Source organism: Mercenaria mercenaria, chromosome 3, assembly GCF_021730395.1.
Source record: "Mercenaria mercenaria strain notata chromosome 3, MADL_Memer_1, whole genome shotgun sequence".
In the NCBI taxonomy this organism is placed as follows: Eukaryota; Metazoa; Mollusca; class Bivalvia; order Venerida; family Veneridae; genus Mercenaria; species Mercenaria mercenaria.
In genome coordinates this window covers 43,691,946-43,718,796 of record NC_069363.1, presented here as the reverse complement: position 1 = coordinate 43,718,796, position 26,851 = coordinate 43,691,946, and the positions used below count along the sequence as shown (strand labels likewise).

Here is a 26,851-nt window from a genome sequence, read left to right as displayed (position 1 = left end):
ATATATATATCATACATGAAAACTGTTATGCTGGAATCACAAATGTATCTATCCATAGAAAAAAGTAGCAGCTGTTCTATGCATAAAATATGTACACATATTGAAACACTCCAGTAACATGTCTATTCAGAGTCTTCATTATCAGTTTCTTCTTCGCTGTCGTCATTATCTTCGTTACTGTCCTCTTCACATTCTTCCTCGGGTTCCAGAAAAAAAACAAAGACAAGTATCAAACAGGGAATGTCGTCTTCAAAATAATGTTTGTATTTGATCAATGTTAGTTGAATGGCTCGCTGCTGATCAATGTTACGTTCCATGTATTTCTCAACCGTTTTCATGATTTTACTGCGAATATAGCCACCACTCAACTTCAAGATGTTGGAAATTATTGTTAAGTATCTATACATAAACTCGTGTAGATCCTCATTTAGCAGTTTTTTTTATTTGCTTTTTCAATAGCTTCATCACTGGGAAGTCCTTCTTGCTCATATTTGTCCACCTTTTCATAACGCATATCTTCATTTTGTTGTCTGGACCATTTAGCTATTTCCATAAAAACATCACTCTCTTAATCAGTGCTTGAGAAAGTGCCATCGGTATCTTCATGATCATATTTCATTCTTATACTGGATATGTTCTCCTCATTCAGTAATTTGTGTTTTAAAGATTGTTGATCTGGACACCATTCCTTCAATGTTTTTGTAGGTCATGAATGTTTTCAAAGACCAGTCCACAGTCATCGCAAGAAGGCATTTTATTTGAAATATTATCTTGGTCTTTCGCTAATCCGCTCGTGTTCAACTCAGATACGTTTTCTGAATTATCTGCAGTGTCATTTACATGCGACTGTACTAGACAAGTGTTTCCTTTAAAATGATCAATATCTCTCTGAATCTTCCTTTTTATACCAAATATATCTCTGCGCAATATTTCAGGTGTTGTTGGTTTTAAGTCAACAAGTAAGTAACCATAAGGTCCGCTGACTGCTTCTTCGAAATGTCAGCCGAGTTCCCGAGGGCTGTTTCGAAACATCTGTCTTGATAAAGTCATAATTGGCTGTTTGTCAACGGGAGTGTTAAACAATACCAAGTAGTGACAATTTCTTCTTTGAGTAGGATCTTTACTGAAATACAAATTTTGATTCAGCAAAATCACTGAGAGGTTTCGGTGGTGGCTACCTTCCGTGAAAAGATCCGTAACTCTAAGATCTTTTGATGCCTCTGCTGCCATGTCATCGAGAATGATAATATTTCTCACTCGAGGATTGATGAAATCATCTTTTTCAAGGTTTAAAGGTACACCCTTCATGAACTCGACCCTCGGAAGCACCGTATTTTGAATAATATCGTACAATGGTTGCCATCTCTTGTATAGCCAAATAATTCTTTGGGGTGGTGGCTGGATTTTATCTTTAACCTGTTGTAGTAACTGCTTCATAAAAAATGTTTTACCTGAAAGAAAGTAAAGAAAATATTATATATAACATGTGCCGCCATTTACAAATACTATCAACGAATGAAACAGAAGATAAAGCAGTCAAAATCCATGGAAATGACATAGTTTCAAATTCCATTAACAGTGCATGTATACTATATATAACAACTTTAAACATTTGTAAACAAAAATATTTAAGCTGAAATACACACCACAAGACGTTGGTCCAGAAACAATGCAGGTAAAGGGATGTTGAAAACTGAACATTTCCTGTTGTTTTTGCTGTTGATCTAGGACATGACTGGATTCTTGCTGCTGCTGCTGCTGCTGCTGTAAGTCATGATATTCCTCCCTCCTCTGAACACTAATATCGTTGTGTTGCTGGGGCTGGTAGTCATTATATTCCTGCTGCTGCTGATACTTATTATATTCCTGCTGCTGCTGATGATGATACTTATTATATTCCTGCAGCTGCTGCTGATACTTATTATATTCCTGCTGCTGCTGCTGATGATGATGATGATGATACTTATTATATTCCTGCTGTTGTTGTGTGCCCTTAAAAGTTAATTCTACTGATTCTGGATGTTTATTTTTTACATGTCTATTCAAGTCATGTGCCCAAACATACTTGCTTCCACAAATATGACAATGGAACGTCATAATTTACGATGTTGACTGTTTGGTGTTCTACGTTAAAATGATTAAAGAGAGTATTCAAGGCTGTTTATATATCACTGTAATTCTTGAATGTCAGTCTCCTTGATCCAACTATTAAATTTGTTTGGATAACCAAGCCATTTCACAAGCACTTCTGATATTCCATTTCGTTTGCGACGTTTTAACACTTTCTCCACTTTGAATAAATCATCCCTGCTCTTTTTAACTTTCTGTAGTTCACTTCCATAATAAGATCCTTTAATGGGGTTCCCGTCATAATCAGTGATCTTATAGATTGGAATCCCTTGACGTAGATAACGATTCTTTATCACAAAGACTTCCTCTGTCCATTTTTGTTCATAATCACGTTGAAATGTTCGTCTGTTGTTGGAGATTCTGACAAAGTCACCCAGTTTAAGCTTGAATGGTTTAACCAGTTTCTTTTCCTTTTTAACTGGTATTGTTTTCAATGAGTCGATATACAAACGTTTCCATATGATGGATTCGTTTTCTTTTGTAATCTGATTTGGTGATTTCCCTTTCAAAGCACTATGGGACCTTGAATTATAGTTATTTACTATTTGTTTTAGTATTTTCAAATACTTGTAAGTCCGTTCATGCGTAAAATATCGATACATCAAAGCCTTCAGCGAGCGTGTGACTCTCTCCGGATAGTTCGCATGAGTGATGTTATGTGTAACATAATGATGCACACCTTTCTTGTTGAGAAATGACTTAACCCATCTGTTTTTCCATTCACTTCCAGGATCGGATCTCACTTCTTTAGGTTTTCTCCCTGTTTTAAATATCTGTTTGAAACCTTCTATGATTGATCCGTGAAGTTTGTTTTTCAAAGGAACTACCCACAAGTATCGAGATAGTGTGTCGATAGTTATAAACAAATAACGGGTCTCGTTATTCTCCTTTGCCAAATTGGAAACATCAGCTAAATCAACATCCCAAAGAGCGTCTAGTCCTTGTGAAATTACCTTTCTTGTTTTAAATTTGTAACGTAATGGGCGCTGCAGACTGTAGGCATCAATATTCTGTAACCACTGTCGAATACTATGCATTCCAACCTTAAATTTCCCTTCTTTCTTCAAGTATCTGTATATTTTGCTTGGTCCAGCATAGCTGATAGGACTTTTCAAATCAAAATAAATGTTTTGCAAGTGTTCCTTCCAATTCATTCTTGAAAACTGATGGAAATTCATCATTCCTTATCATCCCTCACATAGAGAGGGATTTATATATACTATATAGTGACGCAGAACTCTCATTTCCTATTCATCACATGTAGCAAACTAGATTGAATTAACCTGACAAATTCAAGTAGATATTATTCATTTTGTATAGCGGTTTATAAAACCTCAATCTCTCCATAGTCCTTGATTTTCATTACATTTACTAATTTGTTAGATACGTATGTCGTCTCATAAAATAAAATTAATAATAATATCGAAATTTCAATGTATACGTGTATGCGTACTACGCATAATTATAAATTGGACGCCATCTGCGGAATTTCGCTGCTAGAGTTTAAATATTTAGATTTTTAAGAAATTACGTGTTATTATGTATAAAATCTCATTCTCTCATTCAAAGAAACTCGAGAATGTAACTTTTCTTGGGATTTGATTCATGTGCGGGGACATATAAATTCAAGTAACTAAACTCAAAGCATTAAAATTTTTTATAAAATCTAGATCTAAATAATAGTTAACAATCTCAAAAGTCTTTTACTTAACCAGATAAACTTTAATATATTTGGACAATTAAACAAGATCAGTATTTTGTATAGGCATTTCATACACGTACACGTGTTGAAATCTCAGTCTTTATAATGTCACTTTAAAAACATGTAATACTCGAATCGAGAATTCTTTGAAGCCTTTCAATACAAGGAAACATATTTTATGCCTTCAAATTAAAAACTGTACTTCTATACGATTATCAAATAAATGTCTGTTCTTGTTAATAATTAATCGTACAAATCACAGGATTGTATTTCTGAAAGTGACTAAAAAGTTATATAAACACCAACTTTTCAAAACTTCAACCAAATTGTTCTCCAAAACTATACAATACCTAGTCTTACTAAACATAAGATTTCATTTCTTTATGGTCTAAATACATGTACAATAAGATAAATTAATACCTTTTTATTTTGAAACCCTTCTGCAGTTTAAACACATATTGACTGTACAAAATTTACCATTTTGTATTTTCCGTGGTTTTAGGTCAGACTGATCGACGTAATGTTCCGTCTAATAAAAATACACATCTCGTTTCACTTGATGTCTCTTAAGCTTAGATGAACCAATTCGTTATATTTCATATACATAATATCGTTTATGCAGTTATAACATAACTTATCAATTTATCTAAATGTGCATAGTAATATTTTTGGCAATTACTTGAAATACTTTATAGTGTTGTGTATAAAATTTAGTTTAATCTTATTTCTTATATCATCTTTTTGTTAATACTCAAACTTTCTTTAAACAGATCATTCCAAATCTCTGCATGCTGCACAAAGCTTTTTGAGAGTGTATAATAATCAGACATAAGATACTTTATGTTAAGAAAGTAAGGCAATGAATTAAATACTGCACATTTTCATTTCTGACTTCTTCTCAAAATTATTTTTCCTATGTACACTACTGTAAAATATATATTACAAGGAATGAATGACACAATTATAAAACATAAAATGCTTGAACTTTTCATCCGTTACACAGTTACGACCAATGAAATAACCGTCCTTGTTCCGCACAATTTCCACGAAGCATATTGTTGAATATTTTACACTTCATATCAACTGTCTCAGCATGTCCCTGCAACAATTCCCCGGCGTTTGTTTTATCACCTGTTGCTTTGTTATGAGCAGCTTCTGCTAGGAACGCCACATCAAACACAAGAGACAAAGGTCCTAAAACTGACGCAGAGACCGCAGCAGCGGTGGTACCTAGTCTAACTGCAGCCAGAGCTATCCCAGCAACACTATGAGAAGCTCTTAAGGCTGACCCAACAGCAAGAAAGCCTCGTCTACTTATGCCAGGCCCTTCGTCCTCTGCCGTATTTCCTTTTTTAATTGTTGTTTGGAAGCATCGTTCCATTTTCTCTAGCGCAGCTGCTACTGCGTTTTCTTTCTTCTGAATCTCTGCTTGTTCCTCTTTGATGTCTTTCAGCTTTGTGTTCTGTTTAACAGCTTCAACTGCTCTAGCTGTACCCGCCGCAACTCCAGTTCCCACACCAATAGCCCCTCCCGCTATACTGAGCCCTAGAGATGCACCGAAACTAAAAGGGGCAAGTATTAGCCCAGCAATTACCATTCCACCAGATACAATACCAACGGATGAACTTGCAATCACTGTTGTTGTTATCTTTTTCCTTCTTTCGTCCAGTTCTTGGCCCCCAGTTTTGCAAGAATCTACGAAAGATGAAACACTAATATTTCTTTCGTAAATGGCACTATCAAGAACAACCAGTGCGTCGTACTTTTCCAGAAAATCACAGGTTTTAACTGTAATGGATAAAAAATATTGTTTATAAAAATGAACTAGGATAGGTGAATCGTAATATATCTTATCATAATAGTATATAAAAGCTAAAAAAAAACGAATGACTTAAGTATGTTAACTCACCAAATACATTCCAATGGTCTAGGTATGGTGTCAATATAGTCCTTTCACGACGTTTCAGCAAAACCTGCAAAATAATAATTAGCTGTTAATGATCTAGGATTTCTTGTATACAGTAATGTTAAAAACGGGCATATCTACTTGCTAGAACAGTAATTCAGTAGGTGTTAAACATATATTCCAACAAGTTGATCTTCATGTGCGAAATATTGGTCATAAAAATCAAACCATGTCATTTATCTGGTGAAGATTGTCATAATTCTGCTTCAGATCATGTACACAAAAGTTGCATGTAAAATCAATATATTAGTTTTGCTTTGCTTTGTGGAGAAATCAAAATCATCCCGTCTGACTTGTTGCATTAGCGGCATTGTGAATAGCAATAATCTATTTGGTTTCAGGACATTAAAAATGCAAATCTCTGAAAAAAATGTAAACATATACACAAAGGCTTGTATTTTTGTTTGAGAATCTGACAAGCTTAGCCTTATTTAACTTGAACTGCTCGACTTTACATAAAAAAAATGAAATTAAACTTGGCAGATCGTCTTGTCTTTGTAGTTAATATCGCAGTAAATAGTAAAGAAAACCTTAAGTGGTGCAAAAAGGCCATAATAACTATTTTTTTTCTAATAACCGGTAGTAAAGAAGACATTATTGTACACTAGCTTTGTTTTTCATACTTTTAGAAAATAGCACTTAAATCTTATACTCGTCTTTTTTAACTGAGGTCCTATATGGGTTACTAATTCGGTTCGATTTGCATTGACTGCATGCTAGTTCATTTTTGATTTCCTAGGAAGATTTGAATAATGAGGAAAAAATGTTTAAGACTTACTGAAAATTTGCACAGTATACAAGTCTGGACTTGAAATAAGAGAACTTTATATGAAAAGCAAAACAAATTGTAAAACCTTAATCCTGGGCAAAAACAAAATTAAAATCATACATTACGTGAAATTTTTACGTACAAAAATGTTTAAGTAGTAAAATTCCTGCTATAGGTTTTACCTGACATACAATAATAAATGCTTCTTGAGAGTTTTTGACAAACATGGCAAACTCAAGCCTTGTAGCTCGATGAACAGTCATCCTGTCGATATCCTCTTGTTGGATAAGACGTCGTTCCATAAACCATTTACTGAGGAATATAAGTGTTACTATTACTATCAATGAGATTTTGGGTCAATTGTGTTATGGTTGTTCAAGGCTTTTTTGCGCCGACCGTACTGATCAACATTTTATACCTATCAACCTTTATTGCATTCGTACTATATTTGATAAAGTTGAACAGTTAAATCATTTACTCATTAGCTAAAACAATCTCTACTTTGTTGTGCTAAGTAACGTCTAACACATATTTCGAATACTAAGCTTAGTAACTTCTGTACGGATAGATTAGCAAATTTAAGTCTGTTTCCGATTGTTAATCTAATACACATGAAATAATTTTATTTTGTAAATAAGTTAATTCCCCTCAACACTATCCCTAACTTAGTCCCAAACCTAACCAGAATATAGGATAACGCAGTATCTCTGTACAAGCAGTTTGACTGGCCCTACACACATTTTATTAATATTTTACAACAACTTATGTCTGTGTAAGTCATAAGCCTCTGAACAACATCTAGGCAAAGGAATATGCAATTATTTCAAAAGCAAGTATTATTTCGGGTGTCGAAGTTTTTCATGTGGGAAAGCCGTCGTCCCAATGGTGTGTGAAATGTCTGGTTCTTATCGGATGTCCTTCCATGTGTACCTTAATGCATGGTGACAATATGGGACTGACACATTAAACGTAAAAGTCTATGTATGAATACGATTATTGGTTTAAAATAAAACAAACGCTTACTACCATTAGTCATGACACTGTGCGTATTAAACAGTGATCAATACAAAACATATATTATGCTACGTACCAGCATTCCAAAACAATTTCACGGCTTAATGTATAGCAAAGTTTCGATTTGGACACATCTGACAGTCTCTGTAATTCATCTGGCACATCTATAGTCATTACTGGTGTGTCTAAAATACATAAATCTGATTAGAAGTATATATTTTCTGGAAAATAAGCTAACGGAAAGTGGCCTTTGACAAGAATTGTATATGAATTTATGCAAAGTAGCCTTGTACAAAAAGGAGTAAAGCATTTCTGACATTCGTTCAAAATACAGAAAAATTGTTATGGTCTTGCTTAAATATCTAACAAGTTTGTTTTTGGTAAATTTCAGTTACATGTACTGAAGACTGCGGATATAAGGATTTTGACAAAGCTTTGAATTTAATTTTAAACGCTAACATCATTTATAAATGCATTTGAATATCTACCTTCTAAAATCGACAAGTACATGCCAACCAGTCCAGTTGCCTCCGGCTGTGGTGCAGAAATATCATGTGATTCTATTTTGTGAAAAGCTTTTTCAGATAACATGTACATTGTCACGTAACTAATAACGCACTCTGGCTGACCTTCATATCGAAATAAGGGCTGGAAGTATGACCATTGCTTATGTCCCGTCTCGTTCGTACTAAGAATGTAAATAGGTGTATTAATGCAAGTCGCTGCTGCATATATACATAAATTGATGTAAGTTTGATAGGCACTCCCATCACTACAATCAGATATGATTTTGTTATAAAAGTTCTCTAACTTTTTTTCATACTTCTTGTTTTCAGATCGATTGTTTGGTAAAACCTCTACAGGAACGTCTTCAACCAGCAGTACCAAGACAGACTGAAATTGTTTTGAGTGTGTAGCTAGGAGCCCTGCAACACCCTTCTGTATATTTTCTGCGTTTGTATACTCCTCAATCGTATGTGAACCATCATTATCGCTACCGCTGCTGTTGACATTTCGTTGAACCGGTGTCCGTGAAAACACACACTGGATTGTATTTGCTAGACACTCGTACATCGAACAACCTTCATTGTCAACAGTTCTGTTCTCAGCTTCTTCTCTTAGTGTGACACGAATGTCCTCAAGCTCAACTAAAAGGGGAACACCCTCTGCGTCATCAATTTCGTCCATACTTTAGTTTTAATCCTGAATCTAACTGACACATAAGACTTAGTGTTCTCTGTGTGTTTCGCTTTTATTTGATTTCAGGCTGTTGCTTGTTAGTAGGTTGTAACATCTGTGAATAACGTAATAAGATATGTTTTATAAAGTCATAAATACATAATGAAACAATAACATGCTATTTTCGGATTATTTGTATATAATACAGTTATTACAATAGTAGCATGATGTATGTTGTATTCAAATCCAATGGATTTTCCAGACATTGATCACGCGATGCGCGCAAGTTCCAAGTGTGATCCGGTCTGGTTTAATATAAGAGAACTGAATACACCATTTTCAGTTAAGCTACCTGCAAGTAATAAAAAAAAACATTTTACAAAAAAGTAACAACACCGTTACTTTACAGATATTATTTTGAATTAGAACTCTTTGAAACATCATGATACGCATGTTCGGTTCCCGCGATTTGTTTACATATGAGTTTTATTAATGAAAAGGCGTAATGAATTGTTTAGATGAATTAAAAAATAATGTCATTATCGGTAAACTGCAATTTCATATATAAGGGGTCGTAACGGAGAATCTTTTTGTTTGAACTATTTATATATGACCCAATCATGAATACTGGACTCATCTATGATACTTATATGATACGGGTTTACATTCCGACATAGTACAAAACGGAAGTTATTTTCTGTCTCTTCTTATTTACTCGTGAATTATTAACTTTTTATTACAGATTTTTATAGGTGTATAATCACTGTTCCGCTTACTGGAACAAATATCTATAGGCCGCTTTTATTGTCTTTTAATGTTCTTATCCGGGTCTTGAAAATTCCACTCTTTAAGTCAAATTCAACATTGCAGACGCATGCTGTGATCTACATTTGTATGTAGATGTAACTTTTACATGCGTTTTCAGAAACAAAGAGTCTCGAAAAAATCGTGCAAAGACGTAGATAATGGTGGTCTGAAGTGAAAGTGGAAGTGGAAAAAGGGTGTGTGTGTATGTGTTTGGGGGGAGCTAATCACTGCATGCATATCTAAAAATATCTATATGTATTTGCAAGCCTGTATGCAATAAACAAGAGGACCATGATGGTCCTGAATCGCTCACCTGTCCCCACATGAACTGAGTATGATGTCGTTTTTTTCTATTTTTAAACATAGTGACCTAGTATTTGAGCTCATGTGACTTAGTTCTGAACTTGACCTAGATATCATCAAGATAAAAATTCTGACCAATTTTCATGAAGATCCATTGAAAAATATGGCCTCTAGAGAGGTCACAAGGTTTTGCTATTATTTTACATAATGACCTACTTTTTAAAGGCACGTGATCCAGTTTTGAACTTGATCTAGATATCATTAAGGTGAACATTCTCACCAATTTTCATGAAGATCTCATGAAAAATATGGCCTCCAGAGAGGTCACAAGGTTTTTCTATTTTTAGACCTACTGACCTAGTTTTTGACCGCACGTGACCCATTTCAAACTTGGCCTAGATATCATCAAGGTGAACATTCTCACCAATTTTCATGAAGATCCATTTAAAAATATGGCCTCTAGAGAGGTCAAAAGGTTTTTGTATGTGTAGACCTAGTGACCTAGTTTTTGACCGCAGTTGACCCGGTTTCAAATTTGACCTAGATATCATCAAGATGAACATTCGGACCAACTTTCATACAGATCCCATGAAAAATATGGCCTCTAGAGTGGTCACAAGCAAAAGTTTACGCACGCACGGACGCACACGACGAACGACGGACGCTGCGCGATCACAAAAGCTCACCTTGTCACTATGTGACAGGTGAGCTGAAAATAAAACAAATGTAAATATCATCACGTATAAAGTAAATAATAGCATATATAAAGTTACTGCATACGAATATGCATACAATGATAACATTGTTTTAAAGCGACTAACCGTGAGATTTCAAAACAATCAAACTTTTCCTGTATTCACCTTTATGTCGCATATTTACGAAAGAGCATTATTGCCAGGTGTATGTTATTAACTACAGTAGTTTACGCTGATGTATAGGACCAGCTGGCCAATATTAGGTACCTGGTGTATCCACCGGGTAGCCCTATAGGGTCATATAATTAAGATGACCGGGCAGCGTTTGCTCATAGAAAATATCACATTTTAAACCATGTTTATTTATTTATTTTGTTGGGTTTAACGTCGCACCAACACAATTATAGGTCATATGGCGACTTCCCAGCTTTTATGTCGGAGGAAGGTCCCCAAGTGCCTAAACCATGTTTAAGTCTGGAAGGTTTTCGACCTAGTTTGAGCCCATATGGCAATGAAATATAGACATACCCTAAATGAACGTGTAGTTATGAGTCTGACCAAGATCTGGTACCTGGACAGATCTAAATTTTGAGGAGAGGTCATAAAAGGTGATCGCGAGAAGTATTCAGACTTAGAATATTTCACTATTTTGACTATATCTGGAAGTTTTTTTGACCTACTTCGAGCCCCTACCACCGTATGAACATACTATACATGTAAATGAAGGTATATATCCTGGATACAGTTTGAAATCTGAGTAGCTCTAGAGGCTATGGTAGGTCATACACTGATGTGTGTAAGTATAAGTTCAAGTCCCTATATGTTCGGTACAATATATGCATGTATAGATAGATGATTCCACGGCGAATTTTCTAACAAACGGTTTTGCATGCGATGTAAATCATCGTTAGTGTATTTTCAACAGCTTTTAGACAAACTGTCAGGGAATATGACACCACTTATTATACATGGATTTAAAGGTAATTTTAGTGTGTTTTAAATGCATGTATTTCAAAGTGCATACTTTTAGGATGGATAGGGTGTGATAAGCAATTTTATACGTATAGTATCAAGGGAGAAATGCCTTAGAGTCCATGACAAACAAAACACACATCATTGTACATCATGTTAAAGGTGTTTATATTGTCTTTCAGACGCATTTATGCCCAAATTCATATCTTGTGGATACATATAGTATATTGTTCAATCTTCTGCTTTAAGTTTTCTTGCAGAACGCCATTCGGAGCACTTTTGAATAGCACACGGACCCTCTTTTAGGTAATGTGACACCACTTGTTAAACATCATTTGAAATGTATTTATACTGTCTTTCAAATACATTAATAGTCAAGTTCATATTTTGGAGATAAACTACATGTACGTAGATCATTCAATCTTCTACCGTTAGTATTGGGTGAGGAATGCCGTTCGGAACATTTTGAACAGTCCATAGACACCTTTAGGGAATCTGACACTTGCCATACATCATTTTAAAGGGATAAATATCTCATTTCAAATGCATTTATGCTCAAAGTGCTTTCTTGGGGATAAATTTGGCATATCATTAAATCTTCCACATTAAGTCTTATTGGAGAACGCCGTTTGGAAACCCTTTAAAATAGCCCACAATCCATCTTTCAGGGAAGGTGACACCACTTGTTATGCATCATTTGATAGGTATTTATACTGTCTTTGAAATGCAGCAAACGCAGCCACACAGGGCACGACATTTACCCTTTACATGTACAGACACAAAGCGATCTGACCAGAGGGACAGATGGAGATAAAGCCCCCAGAACAGATAGAGAGAAATCTTGTTTAGATACAAGCCTGTCTGGCTAACTTAGCCTTGCGCTTTGCGAATAGACAGTCTGGTTCTTTTAACGTCACCGATACACGCAAACCCCTCTTTCCTTGAAAGAGCCTGGACCGGAATTCGAACCCCTGACTTCTGGATTGATACTCAAGCGTGTTACCACTAGATCACCGGCTCATCATTTTAAAGGTACCAATACAGTACTTCAAAAAGTACAGGTTCCTATCTTTGGGATTAAAACGTTAGAACTTTTAATATAAACACCTTTAACATGTACAATAAGTGGTGTCATATTCCCTGGCATAAGATTTGTGTGTTGTTTATCATGGTCGCTAACGGCACTTTTCTCTTGATACCATACGTACAAAATTGTTTATTACACCATATTCATCCTCAAAGTACGCACTTTGAATTACATGCATTTAAAATACATAAAAGGTATATTAAATGGTGTCACATACCCTGACAGTTTGTCTGTAAGCTGTTGAAAATACCCTAACAATGATTTCATCGCATGCAAGACTGTATATTAAAAAATTCGCCGTTAAATACCCAATTTCTTTGCCTAGAATTCTTCTTGTGCGCTAGGGCAGCTATTTTGTTACTTGCGCCAGATACGTGTATAAGTGACGGAAGCAAAATATGTGCATGCGCACGTGTTGATAGTCTCGTTGTATATTTATCAATGATTTAAAAAAATAAACTATTGCAACGGTTTCTAAAAGTGCATGAGAAAAACTGCAAAAACTCAAATGTTTCGTAAAGTTGAAATCAGAAACTGATCAACCATTAAGTTTCCTGTAAATTTGCCTTTCGGTGATAAATTATTTTAAAAATCACAATGTGTGGGTTATACCCCCTTCACATCTACGATTTTTTCTTACGATACCTTACGATTTGCCAACTCGTAGGCAGTCGCACGCAATCGTAAATAGCTCGTCGGTAGTCGTAAATAGCTCGGCACTACTCGCACACGATCGCAAGCAATCGTGAACGTTGAGGTAATATTTTTGACATGTCAAAAATTTCTTACGATCGTCCGCGATTTGAATTATCGGTGAATAGCTCGTAAAGAGCTCGTACGAATTCGTAAGTATCGTAAACAACACGTAAACCACTCGTAAGCGCTCGTAAGTGTATCGTAAAGACTTTGTTTTACGATTAAATACGATGTGTTTACGATGTGTTAAAGAGGTCTTACGAGTTCTTACGATTTCTTTCACGATGCGGTACGAGGGGTTTACGATTTGTTACGGGCACTTTACGAGTACTTTACGAGTACGTACGTACATGTATGCTTTACGATTTATGAGAGGTATAAAAGCTGCCAAATCGAACAGTTCTTTTCAGTTGTTGTCAATACGTCAAAGGAGTGAGACCTCAATCATATCTGCAACAATGCCACCTAAAAAGAAGGTAGCCGCCAAGAAGAGGACAGCACGCTCGCCTTCGTGCAAATTTAGATAGCAAAAACATGATAATCGTAATTACTCGTATCTAACACGCAGCTACTCGTAACAACTCGTAAACAAATCGCAATGTACTCGTAAAGCTTTTGGTAATCATGATATTCCGTAATTCACTCGCAACAGCTCGGAAATAACTCGAAAATAGCTCGTAAAACGATCGTATTGCTCCGTAATTACTCGGAATAAATCGGTAATTTTAGTCGTAAATGCATCGTAATAACTCGGAATAAATCGCAATTTGATCGTAAACAGCTCTTAAATAGCTCGTAAATGTGGGGAATCTGTGAACTTTTACGATTTTGTGCAATCCGTCGCAAATCGTAAGAAAAATCGTAGATGTGAAGGGGGTATTAGTCGCTTTAATATTCAAAATTCAGATCTTTTTATTGCATTGTGGACAGCAATTGTTACATGTTACAGGTAAGAACACTTTTCTTGAACTGACGTTGAGTAAATATCTTCACTGCTAAGTGTCAGTAGGTTTCTAGGATTAGTTATTGCTAAATGTAAATTAGCTGGACTGTTTTCCAAATGATGTGTATACTAAGTTATTTGACACTCTAATCTGGCCTCTATGACGACTATTTAATAAATTTTTCACTGATGACACATAAGGTCTACTATGGGTTGGAAACGACAGATAATTTACACTAGTAGTTTCTATGTCATACTATCAACAACCAATGCATCTAGAGTTTAATTAAAGCAAGTTCCTCATGTAAAAATTGGTCCCAAGATTATGTCCTATTTCTCTACAAATGTCAAAGCAATTTGTTTCTTAGGTACGTACTTTGTCATTTAACAGATTTGAATAAGAACGGAGATCCGAATTGAGCAGCAATATTGGTCCGTCTCATACTGGCAGGAATAAGCTTCGAACTTACTGTTTGTTTAAAAGTAAACTTCAAACGAAAGAATCCTATACATTTATTCTCTCTTTATGTCACAGATTTGCGTTCAGTAAATTTAGATGTGAGTAGCGCTTTGAAATTTGCGGACTGAAACAGGCCGGTATGAATATATTCAGGAATAATACGTATTACCAAGATGATAAAAGTATGGCTAATAGCACGTTTGCTGAAAACAAAATGCTATTTATTTTATCAAACGATAACAAGGCTTGGTATACCGCCAAAAACGTATTGTCAATATTTCTTGTCGTCATTTTATTACCCACAAGAGGCAATTGCAAATCCGCTTTTAATTAGGTCAGTGTAGTAAAACATTTTTAAGTGGTATAGCTGTTTCCCGGTACAAGTTTTGGGGTTTTGCAGATGTTTCGTGGATTTATGTTATAAAATACGATAAGGGTAATTTAATTAAGAAAAATGCATCTAAGCATTTAATATGTTACATTATTTTACAAAAGAATGCATGGTATATATAACATACTTTCGTTAGCTTCCTCTTAGCGTTGTTGAATAAGGTTGACACAAAAAACTACGTCCATAGAATGCATGAATTTAAAACAAATGCTTGAAAGGAAATGACGTCAACGTCATCAGACAACGTTGACGATCCCGCGCATAACATGAACATTCAATGACGCTATGCAACATTTAATTATTTTAATCTCGTTTTCACTTTAACAGTAGAACATATGCATTAAAAAGGTTACAAAACAGGGCTGGCGTGCCTTATGGCGATATTGGTATACTAGACCGATATTAGCCCATCTAGTATATGCCAATATCGCCTTAAGGCACACCAGCCCTGTATAATAACCTCTAATTATCTGGATTGATGCACACATATATATGGTATAGATTTTGCATAGGAACTGCACTGACAATGTTTACTTCTTTCATATTCTCTTTCAGACTTAGTACATACATGTAGGCTCATACTGCACATATTATCCAATACGTATGCATATACTGACACGCAAACATACACTTCTACATTCTCTTACACATACAGTCCTCATGTATTATTTCTGACGCAATGCACTTCAATCATTTTGACACTCAACAAAATTATACAAGTCAAAAGTTTTTCCGCCGCCAGAAATGTATATTCAGATCAGTCATAATGAATGTCCTTTTAATGATCTCAAAAATAATTGGGGTCATCTGCAGGTCATGGCAATCTAAATATATTATTAGGTTATTCTATATCTATTTTATCTTACTATAATATTAGCTTAAATCAAGAATATTTCACTGAATATTGTATTCCTGCCTTTTCTAGTTTTTCCCAGCTTGGTATGAGTGCAGATATATATTATACAGAACATTGTTAGACCTTAAATAACCTTTTTATTCTATATTTATTTCACTTCATACATAATATACGTAATTCATTGAATGTTGTTTTTTCTGCGTATCGTCATTAAAAAAAGTATATGGTGCAACCTCCCTACAACAGCCATTTGGCGATTTGGGTGGTAATAATACTTGGCTGAGATATTATGCCCACAAACATTGTCAGCAAGTTTGGTGAAGATCCGACGAAAACTGAATTATAAAGCAGACATGTTTTGGATGCTGACCGCCAGTCCGCTGCCATTCATAATCTTCTCCATTTTGTTTCTTAACCGTTAAATAAAAACTGCTGAGTTAGCTATTCAGACAGTCAGGGCTGATACCAATTTCTAGGTTTCGTTCGGAACGGCTTCTTTTAGCGACTTTTCAAATATTCCAATATCTGATGATCCTTTTACTGTATTTTTAAGTTTTTGATTATTAACGAACGTTTTAATATCTAAATCAGATAGCATTGTTATCCCTTTAATCGTTTTTGTGTGTTGTAAACAAAAAAAAAAACTCAAATTAAATCCAGATTTCAAGACGCATAATCAAACTCTGTACATAGAGCGCCTACTTCATCCGATTTACATTCGGAACATTTTCATGCGTTTCGGGCTTTATCGTATGTTTAACATGGGACTGTTGAACCGTCCAAATACAGAAAATACAGGATTTTTTTGTACGCGCGTGCGTCCAAATACAGAAAATATAGGATTTTTGTACGCACGTGCATCTTAATACCGTAATATATTGTACGGTCACGTGTTGCAAATGAACGTTCGCGATTAGATAGATAAAATAGGTATAGAATAATAAATTATATCCTAAAAAATGTAATATCTATATAGTTAATGCAAACTAACCACACTTTCCTAACCAGAATCCTAACAGAAGTAATGTAAACACATTTCCATTTTCTCATCTCTATCAAAGGTTATCAGCTCACTGAACAGCTGATTATTTGTTTACATGTTATGTACGCGGATATTGATGACGTCATACACAACCTGTTTTTACAATTTAATTTTAAGAAAAATCATAATTCCACAAATCTCCGATAATCGTGGTAATCCTACATCACCACCAAATTATAAAATTGTTGCATCTAAGTCAAATGTACCACATGAAAGGCGAAAATTGTAGAAATAAAAATGTAAACAAAAGGGTCGTGTGAATTAGGTCACGGTCATCCGAGATGGCTGTAACTTACGGTGTGTTACGAAGAGGGTCGAAACGTGTCACGTGACCCAACAGAAGATAATATATATATATATATATATATATATATATATATATATATATATATATATATATATATATATATATATATATATATATAATATTTTATTATTTAAATAAAGTATTAGTGTATCACACATCTACGAACAAAAAAAATCGGTACAGGATCGAAAACCTGTCACGTGACTTGCTCCATGTCCCACACGCTAAATTTTTTAGGACGGATTACACCAAACCGGAAGTGACTACTCAGTGTTACATGTGAAGTAGTCCAAAATGTAGTTCCATGCTATGGATGAAATCTGGTATAATGAGTGACATGAGGAGGTGACAGTTAAATTTTTGGCTTATGTTTATTGCTTATAGTATTGAGAATAGATCTAGACCATTTTCATTGTAAATTTCTTGGAATAAGTTTTATTCTTTGCGAAAAATGTCTACCTACGCGTAACTGCTAAACGGCTGTTTTCATGGGGGCATTTTTAGAGGGTGATGTTTCTCAGAACAGATTATTTTTCTTATATTCAACATAACATGTCAATATTTTTCTATTTTTGATAAGAAGACATGTTATACTAAATGACCATATATGGTTTTCATATCATTGAAATGCTCTGAAGTGCTGAAAATGAGGTCTGAATGTTTTGTTATTAAGGTAGTTCTGCACGTTTGGATCGAAATTTTTTCTACAATGTAGAATTTGATTCAACTCCGATTTTTCAAAACTTCAGAATATACCTAGAAAATTCAGCAAATATAAAAGATAGGGTCGTGTGTTTGATTTTTTGCTAGACTGATTTGAAAAATGTGGACCTCACGCAATATTTTATATTAGGAGTCTATGGGAAAATCATAACTTTCATCACATTTTCGAGAATAGAAATTTTTCTACAATGTAGATTTTGATGAAACTTCTCACAGTTGTAAATAAACACATGATCTATAATTCTGTGGAATAAAATGTATAGGTCCGTGTGCTTGTTTTTGAGATATTTGACCATGATTAAAGAGAAGTGGACATGCACGCTAATTTTAAGACATTATTTTAAATATTTTAATATGTCATATGTTTTATCATCATATTTTGACTTGAGAAATGTAGCAACAGTGCCAATCTAATAAATTAACTCACAGGTTTCGATTAATTTATTAAATGATTTTCATTTCCGTACGCCGAATCCAGGCTTTATTCTACGTTTTCCGGATAAATGACGTTACGCCATCACTTCCGCTTTATCAAACGTGCAGAACTACCTTAATATGAAATAAATAAGGACTTGAATTGGTAGAGTGTAACCTATAAGTTGTGCAGGGGTAAAAATTTAAACTTGTTTAGATGTGGCTGTAAACAGGCTAGATTGGCCAGATTATGATAGAAGATGACAATTTCAGTGCAATTTAGCAGAGAAAAAGAAGAAAAACTAAAAATATTTCAAAATCACTGTTTTGGGTGTACTTTTTTCAAAAAATGCATATTTATTGACTAAATATTGGTATGTTTTAGGTGTCAGGGGTGAGTTTGGGTATATTTTACAGTAACAGTGTGTGATTTGAGTGCAGTTTATGGTAAAACTTGATAAAATATGGCAAAAATAAGCTCAAGCAAGGAAAAGTGGTCAAAAACAAGAGCACCGCCTTGCGGGTGCTGACGCTCATCTGATTTTTTTTTATAATAGAAATATTGTCCTACCCATGACTTTCTAAGTCTAAAAAGGGCCATCACTCTTGCAAAAAGCAGGATAGAGTTATGTTTCTTGATGTACAGTGTCCACTTATGATGGTGAAAAACTGTTGCAAGTTTTAAAGCAATAGCTTTGATAGTTTATGAGAAAAGTTGACTTAAACATAATATTCAACCAAGAAAATGATTTTTCTAAGTCCAAAAGGGGCAATAATTATTGCAAAAAGCAGGATGAAGTTATGTTGCTTGCTGTACAGGGTCAGCTTATGATGGTGAACAAGAGTTGCAAGTTTTAAAGCAATAGCTTTGATAGTTTAAGAGAAAAAGTTGACCTAAACATAAAACTTAACCAAGAAATCTGATATTTTCCAAGTCCAAAAGGGGCCATAAATCTTGCAAAAAGCAGGATGGAGTTATGTTTCTTGCTGTACAGGGTCAGCTTATGATGGTGAACAAGTGTTGCAAGTTTTGAAGGAATAGCTTTGATAGTTTAGGATAAAAGCTGACCTAAACATAAAACTTAACCAAGAAAACTGATTTTCTAAGTCCAAAAGGGGCAATAATTCTTGCAAAAAGCAAGATGGAGTTATGTTTCTTGATGTACAGGGTCTGCTTATGATGGTGAACAAGTATTCCAAGTTTCAAAGCAAAAGCTTTGATAGTTTAGGAGAAAAGTTGACCTAAACATAAAACTTAACCAAGAAATCTGATATTTTCTAAGTACAAAAGGGGCCATAAATCTTGCAAAAAGCAAGATGGAGTTATGTTTCTTGCTATACAGGGTCAGCTTATGATGGTGAACAAGTATTCCAAGTTTCAAAGCAATAGCTTTGATAGTTTAGGAGAAAAGCTGACCTAAACATAAAACTTAACCAGGCAACGCCGACGCAGACGCCGACGCCGACGCCGACAACCGCTCAAGTGATGACAATAACTCATCATTTTTTTTCAAAAAATCAGATGAGCTAATGATGTCGCGACAGCTATTTTCCAGGAAATTTGGCGCGCTAGCATACGTTACTGAAAAAGCCATTAAACCTTGAAAATTGATTGTATCAAACTGAAACTGGTATTTTTTTCATGCATTCAGGTTACTGGTACAATTTAAGTGAAAATAACACATTTTGAGTATGAAAAATGTTTCTTTAAGGACGGATTACACCAAACCGGAAGTGACTACTCAGTGTTACATGTGAAGTAGTCCAAAATGTAGTTCCATGCTATGGATGAAATCTGGTATAATGAGTGACATGAGGAGGTGACAGTTAAATTTTTGGCTTATGTTTATTGCTTATAGTATTGAGAATAGATCTAGACCATTTTCATTGTAAATTTCTTGGAATAAGTTTTATTCTTTGCGAAAAATGTCTACCTACGCGTAACTGCTAAACGGCTGTTTTCATGGGGGCATTTTTAGAGGGTGATGTTTCTCAGAACAGATTATTTTTCTTATATTCAACATAACATGTCAATATTTTTCTATTTTTGATAAGAAGACATGTTATACTAAATGACCATATATGGTTTTCATATCATTGAAATGCTCTAAAGTGCTGAAAATGAGGTCTGAATGTTTTGTTATTAATATGAAATAAATAAGGACTTGAATTGGTAGAGTGTAACCTTTAGCATACCAATAAACCCGCCGCCTCCTGGCGGCGGGTAATGAAACACCTTTCAACCACATTAAAAGAAACAGTGCATTTTTTTGTCATAGGAATTTAGAATTCTTCCACAGTAATTTACCTAATTATTGTTTATGGTAAATAAAGAATTATAGTACTATTGTAACATATCATTGTAATAATGATACAATCTCTTGTAATTCTATAGAATAGTCTTTTGCTTATATTTTATATCGTTTTTACGTTTTTATATTTGTATAAAATGTAAACTGATGAGCTTTATTAAACAACCTAATTAAAAATGTTGAAAAAAAACCCCCAAAAAACAACAAAAAAAAACAAACCCAAAACAACCCCCCCCCCGAAACCATAAAACAAAAACATATCCTAGTATTCAATTTTGAAATCATTCGAGGGTGGAATTTAAACGGGTGAATAAGCGAAAAAAATCTGCAATAAATTCTGTACTGTATGTGAGATAAAGATGGTCTTACATCTGGCGGATTGTAAAAACACTTTTTCATTTAACAGTGTTTTTGAATGTTTTCTTTTTATTTGAAAATCATTACACACGCAGGGTGATTTCACAACGCCATAAGAAATTTCAAGGTACTGCATTCAATAGGACTGACTTTTTATACGTTTATATGTTTAAAACGATACAATATGTGTTTTCTTGTTAAATGTTTAAACCCTACTGTAAATGCGGCCACATAACTTAATATTAGAAAACCTCTTTGATTAACACCAACATTACAAAGTTAAAATGCATGAATATAAGCTGCATCCACCTTAAAAAGTGTTGAATAGGCACCAACAATACAAGAAAAGTTAGTTTTATTACAGGATTCTGGTGATCTGCTCCGCGAATCAGGTGAAAGCCAGACGAGTGTCCTAACGTATTATTTTATGACTAATTTTCGCCATGGATGTCTCCTCACAAATACACATGCGGATTTATGAGTTTCTTCTTTATGAAATCTTATATGCTTGGTTTGCGTTTCAGTGTATTGATAACGTTAAAAGTACTTTACATAAACCCAGACATGCTCTTTAACATTCTTGCTATTTCGCTGGATAATGGCTGTTTACATTTGACATTATAAGAAGATTATATTGTATAACTGGGCTACTGAACAACGCGCTCAGTAACACGCGCACTTTTGTTATAATAGTATTTACACTGTATAAAATTAAAACATTTAAGCATATTCTCAATTTAAGTCATATAGAAGTCGGATAAGAGCTTTTTAAAGCCATTTTTGTTGTTTTTATTTTATGTTAAAACTGTATTTGTAATAGGTTGCACTATAGAATAAAATCAATAAACTATTAAAATACACATTGTTTGTTCTTGATCCAAGCAGTGAATACACGGTGCCTATACCACGTGACTTTTATGGCTATGTGTGGGTATAAAAAACATAAACAATCGTCGATTCAGGTAACATTTTTCATGATAACTTTCTTAATCCTGCACCAATTTTATTCAAATAAAGACGAGGGCCCGGCAATAAGAAAAATACAATCACGGCCCATCAGTTTGAGAAGAATAAATTCGTATTTTTGTCGAAAAGTGCAACCGCGCATTTTTCAGTCAGATAGTCGACGTGCTATGTGTGGGTGCATTCTATTAAAATCGTTTATAAAACTCTTAAAAATGCGTTCAGCGACAGGGCAAATAAAACCGAGAATGTAATTTTACCTTGTTTGACAGTTGAAAATTGATCGTTAAGAAATATAGCGTATTCCTCTCGTTTTTTAAATAAATAAAAAATGCTATGTGTGGGTGCCGCTAAATTTATGCTATGTGTGGGAGTAAACTCATAAAAATGATACCGTTGCTCACCTAGTTCGTGGTTAGTTGCAGCTAAAATGGTATTTATTGTAGCTTTACGCTATACATTTGAAACAACACTAATTACTACTATTACAGGGTTGTAGTTCAAACAACTTTTCAAACATAAAGAAAGGGCTTCAATCCCTCGAACGAAAGTAAAGTACCTGCGGTAGTGCATGTAAAAAAACTGCTCTTAAATTCATACCACACACATAACACATGGAGTCATTTCATCAGAGTCGTTATTCATACTTAAATCACTGTACGTCAGTATTGCGTCTAAACTGTTCACACGAAAATATAAACACAAAGTTAAGAAATTATATTTTGACAAAAGTTTACATGAAGAAACAGTAAAAAGGTAAGACAATACGGTGAACTCTTCCATACCAAACAACAAGGTGAAACATATTGCATGGAGAGTTTACTTGCCTGACTTACCCTTTTTACTTTTGAAAATATTTTGTATATAAACAAAATGTAAACAATATTCAAAATATCATCTGTGAATAATACTAACATTAGGTTTGACATTTATGTTGTGACGAAGTAAGTTTGTTTGTTTGTTTGTTTGTTCGTTTGATTCCAACGTCCTTTTCCAACAGTCAGATTCATATGAGGCGGGCAGTTCACCTAACCATTGTTCCTGGGAAGTACCAGTATACTAGACTCCCATCCTCCGTAAGCAACTGCATACTTTCTCACATAAAGAGACATAGTCGGTAGCTGGGACTCGAACCTACGGTCCTCTATCAATGGGAGTTACATTGGTTTCAAGTCAGCGACCTTAACCACTCGATCACGGAGGCAGGTCACAGTAGATAAGTATAATGGAGTGTCCTTTATCATTAACAAAGTAGAAGACAATAAAAATGTTGGTAAAATTATGTCAGATCATTTTAAGAGAAGTTCCTTGGACAGTTCACCCCCTTCATAACAAACAATTTTATTCTTAGTTTGTTTGACAATTTCTTTGGAGCCTTATTTTCTGCAATGGTCTTGTTAGAATGAATGTTGGCGCTTGCAAAACCAATCTGTAGCGATTCTATCGCTGAAAGTACAGCCAAATAATTTTAAAGAAACACTCAATCAATTACATTTCTTGATAATTAAAATTTCAGTTTGTGATTTTAGAAGAGTTCGTCCCAGGTCTGTTGTGAGATAATATCTATCGTAAGTTGTTTTTTTTTTTTATTTTGGTTTTGTAAGCGCTTACATTCATTCTAACAAGACCATTGCAGAAAATAAGGCTTCAAAGAAATTGTCAAACAAATTAAGAATAAAATTGTTTGTTATGAAGGGGGTGAACTGTCCAAGGAACTTCAAACCACTGTAACCTTTCATTGATAGAGGACCGTAGGTTCGAGCTCCAGCTACCGACTATGTCTCTTTATGTGTGAGAAAGTATGCAGTTGCTTACGGAGGATGGGAGTCTAGTATACTGGTACTTCCCAGGAACGATGGTTAGGTGAACTGTCCGCCTCATATGATTCTGACTGTTGAAAAAGGGCGTTGAAATCAAACGAACAAACTTACTGCATCACAACATACATGTCAAACCTACACTCAGCTCCAAAAGAAAGTGTGCACTTAGTTTTCTGTTATTTTTTCTCGGTTATTTTCATGAAAACGTAATGTTTGGTACAAAAATTTAAATCAGTTCGTAAACAAATTGGTGTGCATTTTAGATTTTGAGTTATACCTGAGAGTTAGTGTATGAAAAAATGAAACAAAAACGTTGGGGAATTTTTTGAAATATTTAAATTTAAAAATTGCACACTTTCTTTTGGAACTGAGTATATTGTTAGTTTTATTCACAGATGATATTTTGAACATTGTTTATATACAAAATATTTTCAATAGTAAAAAGCGTAAGTCAGGCAAGTAAACTCTCCATGCAGTATGATTCACCTTGTTGTTTGGTATGAAAGAGTTCACCATATTGTCTTACCTTTTTACTGTTTCTTTATATAAACTTTTGTCAAAATATCATTTCTTAACTATGTGTTTATATTTTCGTGTGAACAGTTAAGGCGCAATGCTGACGTACAGTGATTTAAGCATGAATAACGACTCTGATGAAATGACTCCATGTGTTATGTGTGTGGTATGAATTTAATAGCAGTCTTTTTACATGCACTACCGCAGGTACTTTACTTTCGTTCGAGGGATTGAAGCCCTTTCTTTATGCTTGAAAAGTGAACTACAACCCTGTAATAGTAGTAATTTGTGTTGTTTCAAATGTATAGCGCAAAGCTACAATAAATACCAATTTAGCTGCAACTAACCACGAACTAGGTGAGCAGCGGAATTTACAATGGAGCAGCATCCACTATATTGTCACACATACTGCCCTTTAAAACTACCTTAGGGACAATGATCAATCTGACTAAAGTACTTGATCTTCTAAACGAAGATCTGAGAACGACCCATTCACATTCGTCTTCTGTATATTTTGGATTTCCAGTATTGCTATTTTTATTTTATCCAATAAGACGACTTGTTCGAATGTCAAAGAGTAAGAAAAATGTGCAGTCATTCCAGGGCTCGAACCCGGGACCCCTCGCTTACAAAGCAAGTGGCCTACCGACTGAACTAACCAGCTATCTGATACATTATGACATAAAAATTGTAAATATCAAAAGTCAAGGCTACAGGTAGATTTGCAGGATGTTGTAAGTTAGGCTCTGATTGGCTAGCGAAAGGGTCGTCAGAACGAGGCAATGAATAGGTCGTTCTCAGATCCTATGCGTAGCGTAATAGGATATGTACTTTAGTCAGATTGGGACAATGATACAATTGCGTGTTCATGAAAAAACGTTGTTTATGCATCAAGATAAAAAAACACTTTAACGCAACTGAAGGAGATCGGAAATAACGTTTTCATAAATTTTACTTCAAACATATATCAGAGTTTTAATGTTTAAAGATGTTTGATAACACGCGCTCGTAACCAATAACAAAAATGAATCTGACGCGCTATTCTCTATAACACAGCCACTTTCTAAAGCGTAAAAAAATTGTTTGTTTCCGGTATCCCGACCTACCCTAAGTTTTTGGCCCGACCCTAAATGTTTTTATGGCCTTGGAGAACATTTTTTTCAACTTTTTGACAAAAAGTTGCAAAACCGACTTTTTATGCTTTACACATGGTCAGTGATGTTATAAATCAACTTACTAATACTCTAGAGGCATAACCCCCCTATTTGTATCCATTTTTTGACATAAAAATAATTTCCGAAAAGTCTCCCTTAATAAAAATTTAAAAAAAAAGTCTTTCCGATCTAGATCTACGTAACCAAATAAAAAGATCAGTTATGCTAGATGGATACTCATTTCTATGAATGTAACACGAGTAAGTTAAACCTCACTTAGTGCAAGTATCTCAAGCCACGGTATCATTTTTATGAGTTTACTCCCACACATAGCATAAATTTAGCGGCACCCACACATAACATTTTTTCATTTATTTAAAAAACGAGAGGAATACGCTATATTTCTTAACAATCATTATGCAACTGTTAAACAAGGCAAAATTACATTCTCGGTTCCATTTGCCCTGTCGCTGAACGCATTTTTAAGAGTTTTATAAACGATTTTAACAGAATGCACCCACACATAGCACGTCGATTATCTGACTGAAAAATGCGCGGTTGCACTTTTCGACAAAAATGCGAATCTATTCTTCTCAAACTGATGGGCCGTGATTGTATCTTTCTTATGGCCGGGCCCTCGTCTTTATTTGAATAAAATTGCTGCAGGATTAAGAAAGTTATCATGAAAAATGTTACCTGAATCGACGATTGTTTATGTTTTTTATACCCACACATAGCCATAAAAGTCACGTGGTATAGGCACCGTGGAATATATGATAAAGTAGAAAACTTTCACACTATCTTTGAACCAGCCGTTTTAGCACACCCTATACACTTGTCTGTTCTTGATATACGTGTATCAAAATAAATACATAATATATATAATATATATGAATATTCTAAAAGAACGTGTGTGCCACATGTTTGTTGTTGTGTTTGAAACTATACATATTTCCTGGCTTTTTACCGAAATTTACTGCGTTAGTTGTTTAATACCATCGTTTTACTAGGTACTTTCAGTTTCGATTTCAAGCATAACATAAAGAAACATAAACCTGTCAAATACCTGTTCTAAATATCGCTTCAAAATTTAAATATAAATAATCACTAAATTAGAACTCAAAAGTAACATACCATATTTATATCCTGTATTTTAACACATATTCCTTCACTTTATCTTAAAATCATATTTGTTTTCACGTTAGCTAACAACTGAGGTCTCTGTTCCCGATTGCAATTTACTTCCGCTTTGTAAGTACAGTTAAATATGGTA

General features: G+C 34.5%; 2 protein-coding genes across 4 annotated transcripts; both read right to left on the bottom strand.

Moving 5' to 3' along the window:
- LOC128555580 (UPF0746 protein DDB_G0281095-like) lies at nt 1-3,644 on the bottom strand. Of its 2 annotated transcripts, none has more exons than XM_053538313.1 (2): nt 1,647-3,644; nt 1-1,451 (listed from the first exon to the last, which is right to left on the bottom strand). In XM_053538313.1, the coding sequence occupies exons 1-2, from the start codon at nt 2,095-2,097 to the stop codon at nt 1,000-1,002; spliced, it is 903 nt and encodes a 300-aa protein (XP_053394288.1). In that variant the 5' UTR covers nt 2,098-3,644; the 3' UTR covers nt 1-999. Both variants share the same exon structure in this region; 1 of them encodes a protein (XP_053394288.1).
- Nucleotides 3,645-3,769: 125 nt separating this feature from the next.
- LOC123524904 (uncharacterized) lies at nt 3,770-26,851 on the bottom strand. 2 transcript variants are annotated; one of them, XM_045303511.2, is made up of 6 exons: nt 26,713-26,851; nt 8,070-8,875; nt 7,658-7,766; nt 6,750-6,879; nt 5,742-5,805; nt 3,770-5,620 (listed from the first exon to the last, which is right to left on the bottom strand). In XM_045303511.2, the coding sequence occupies exons 2-6, from the start codon at nt 8,767-8,769 to the stop codon at nt 4,836-4,838; spliced, it is 1,788 nt and encodes a 595-aa protein (XP_045159446.2). In that variant the 5' UTR covers nt 8,770-8,875; nt 26,713-26,851; the 3' UTR covers nt 3,770-4,835. The 2 variants fall into 2 exon arrangements, with proteins under 2 accessions (XP_045159446.2, XP_045159448.2); XM_045303513.2 differs by lacking the exon at nt 26,713-26,851 and adding an exon at nt 15,242-15,347.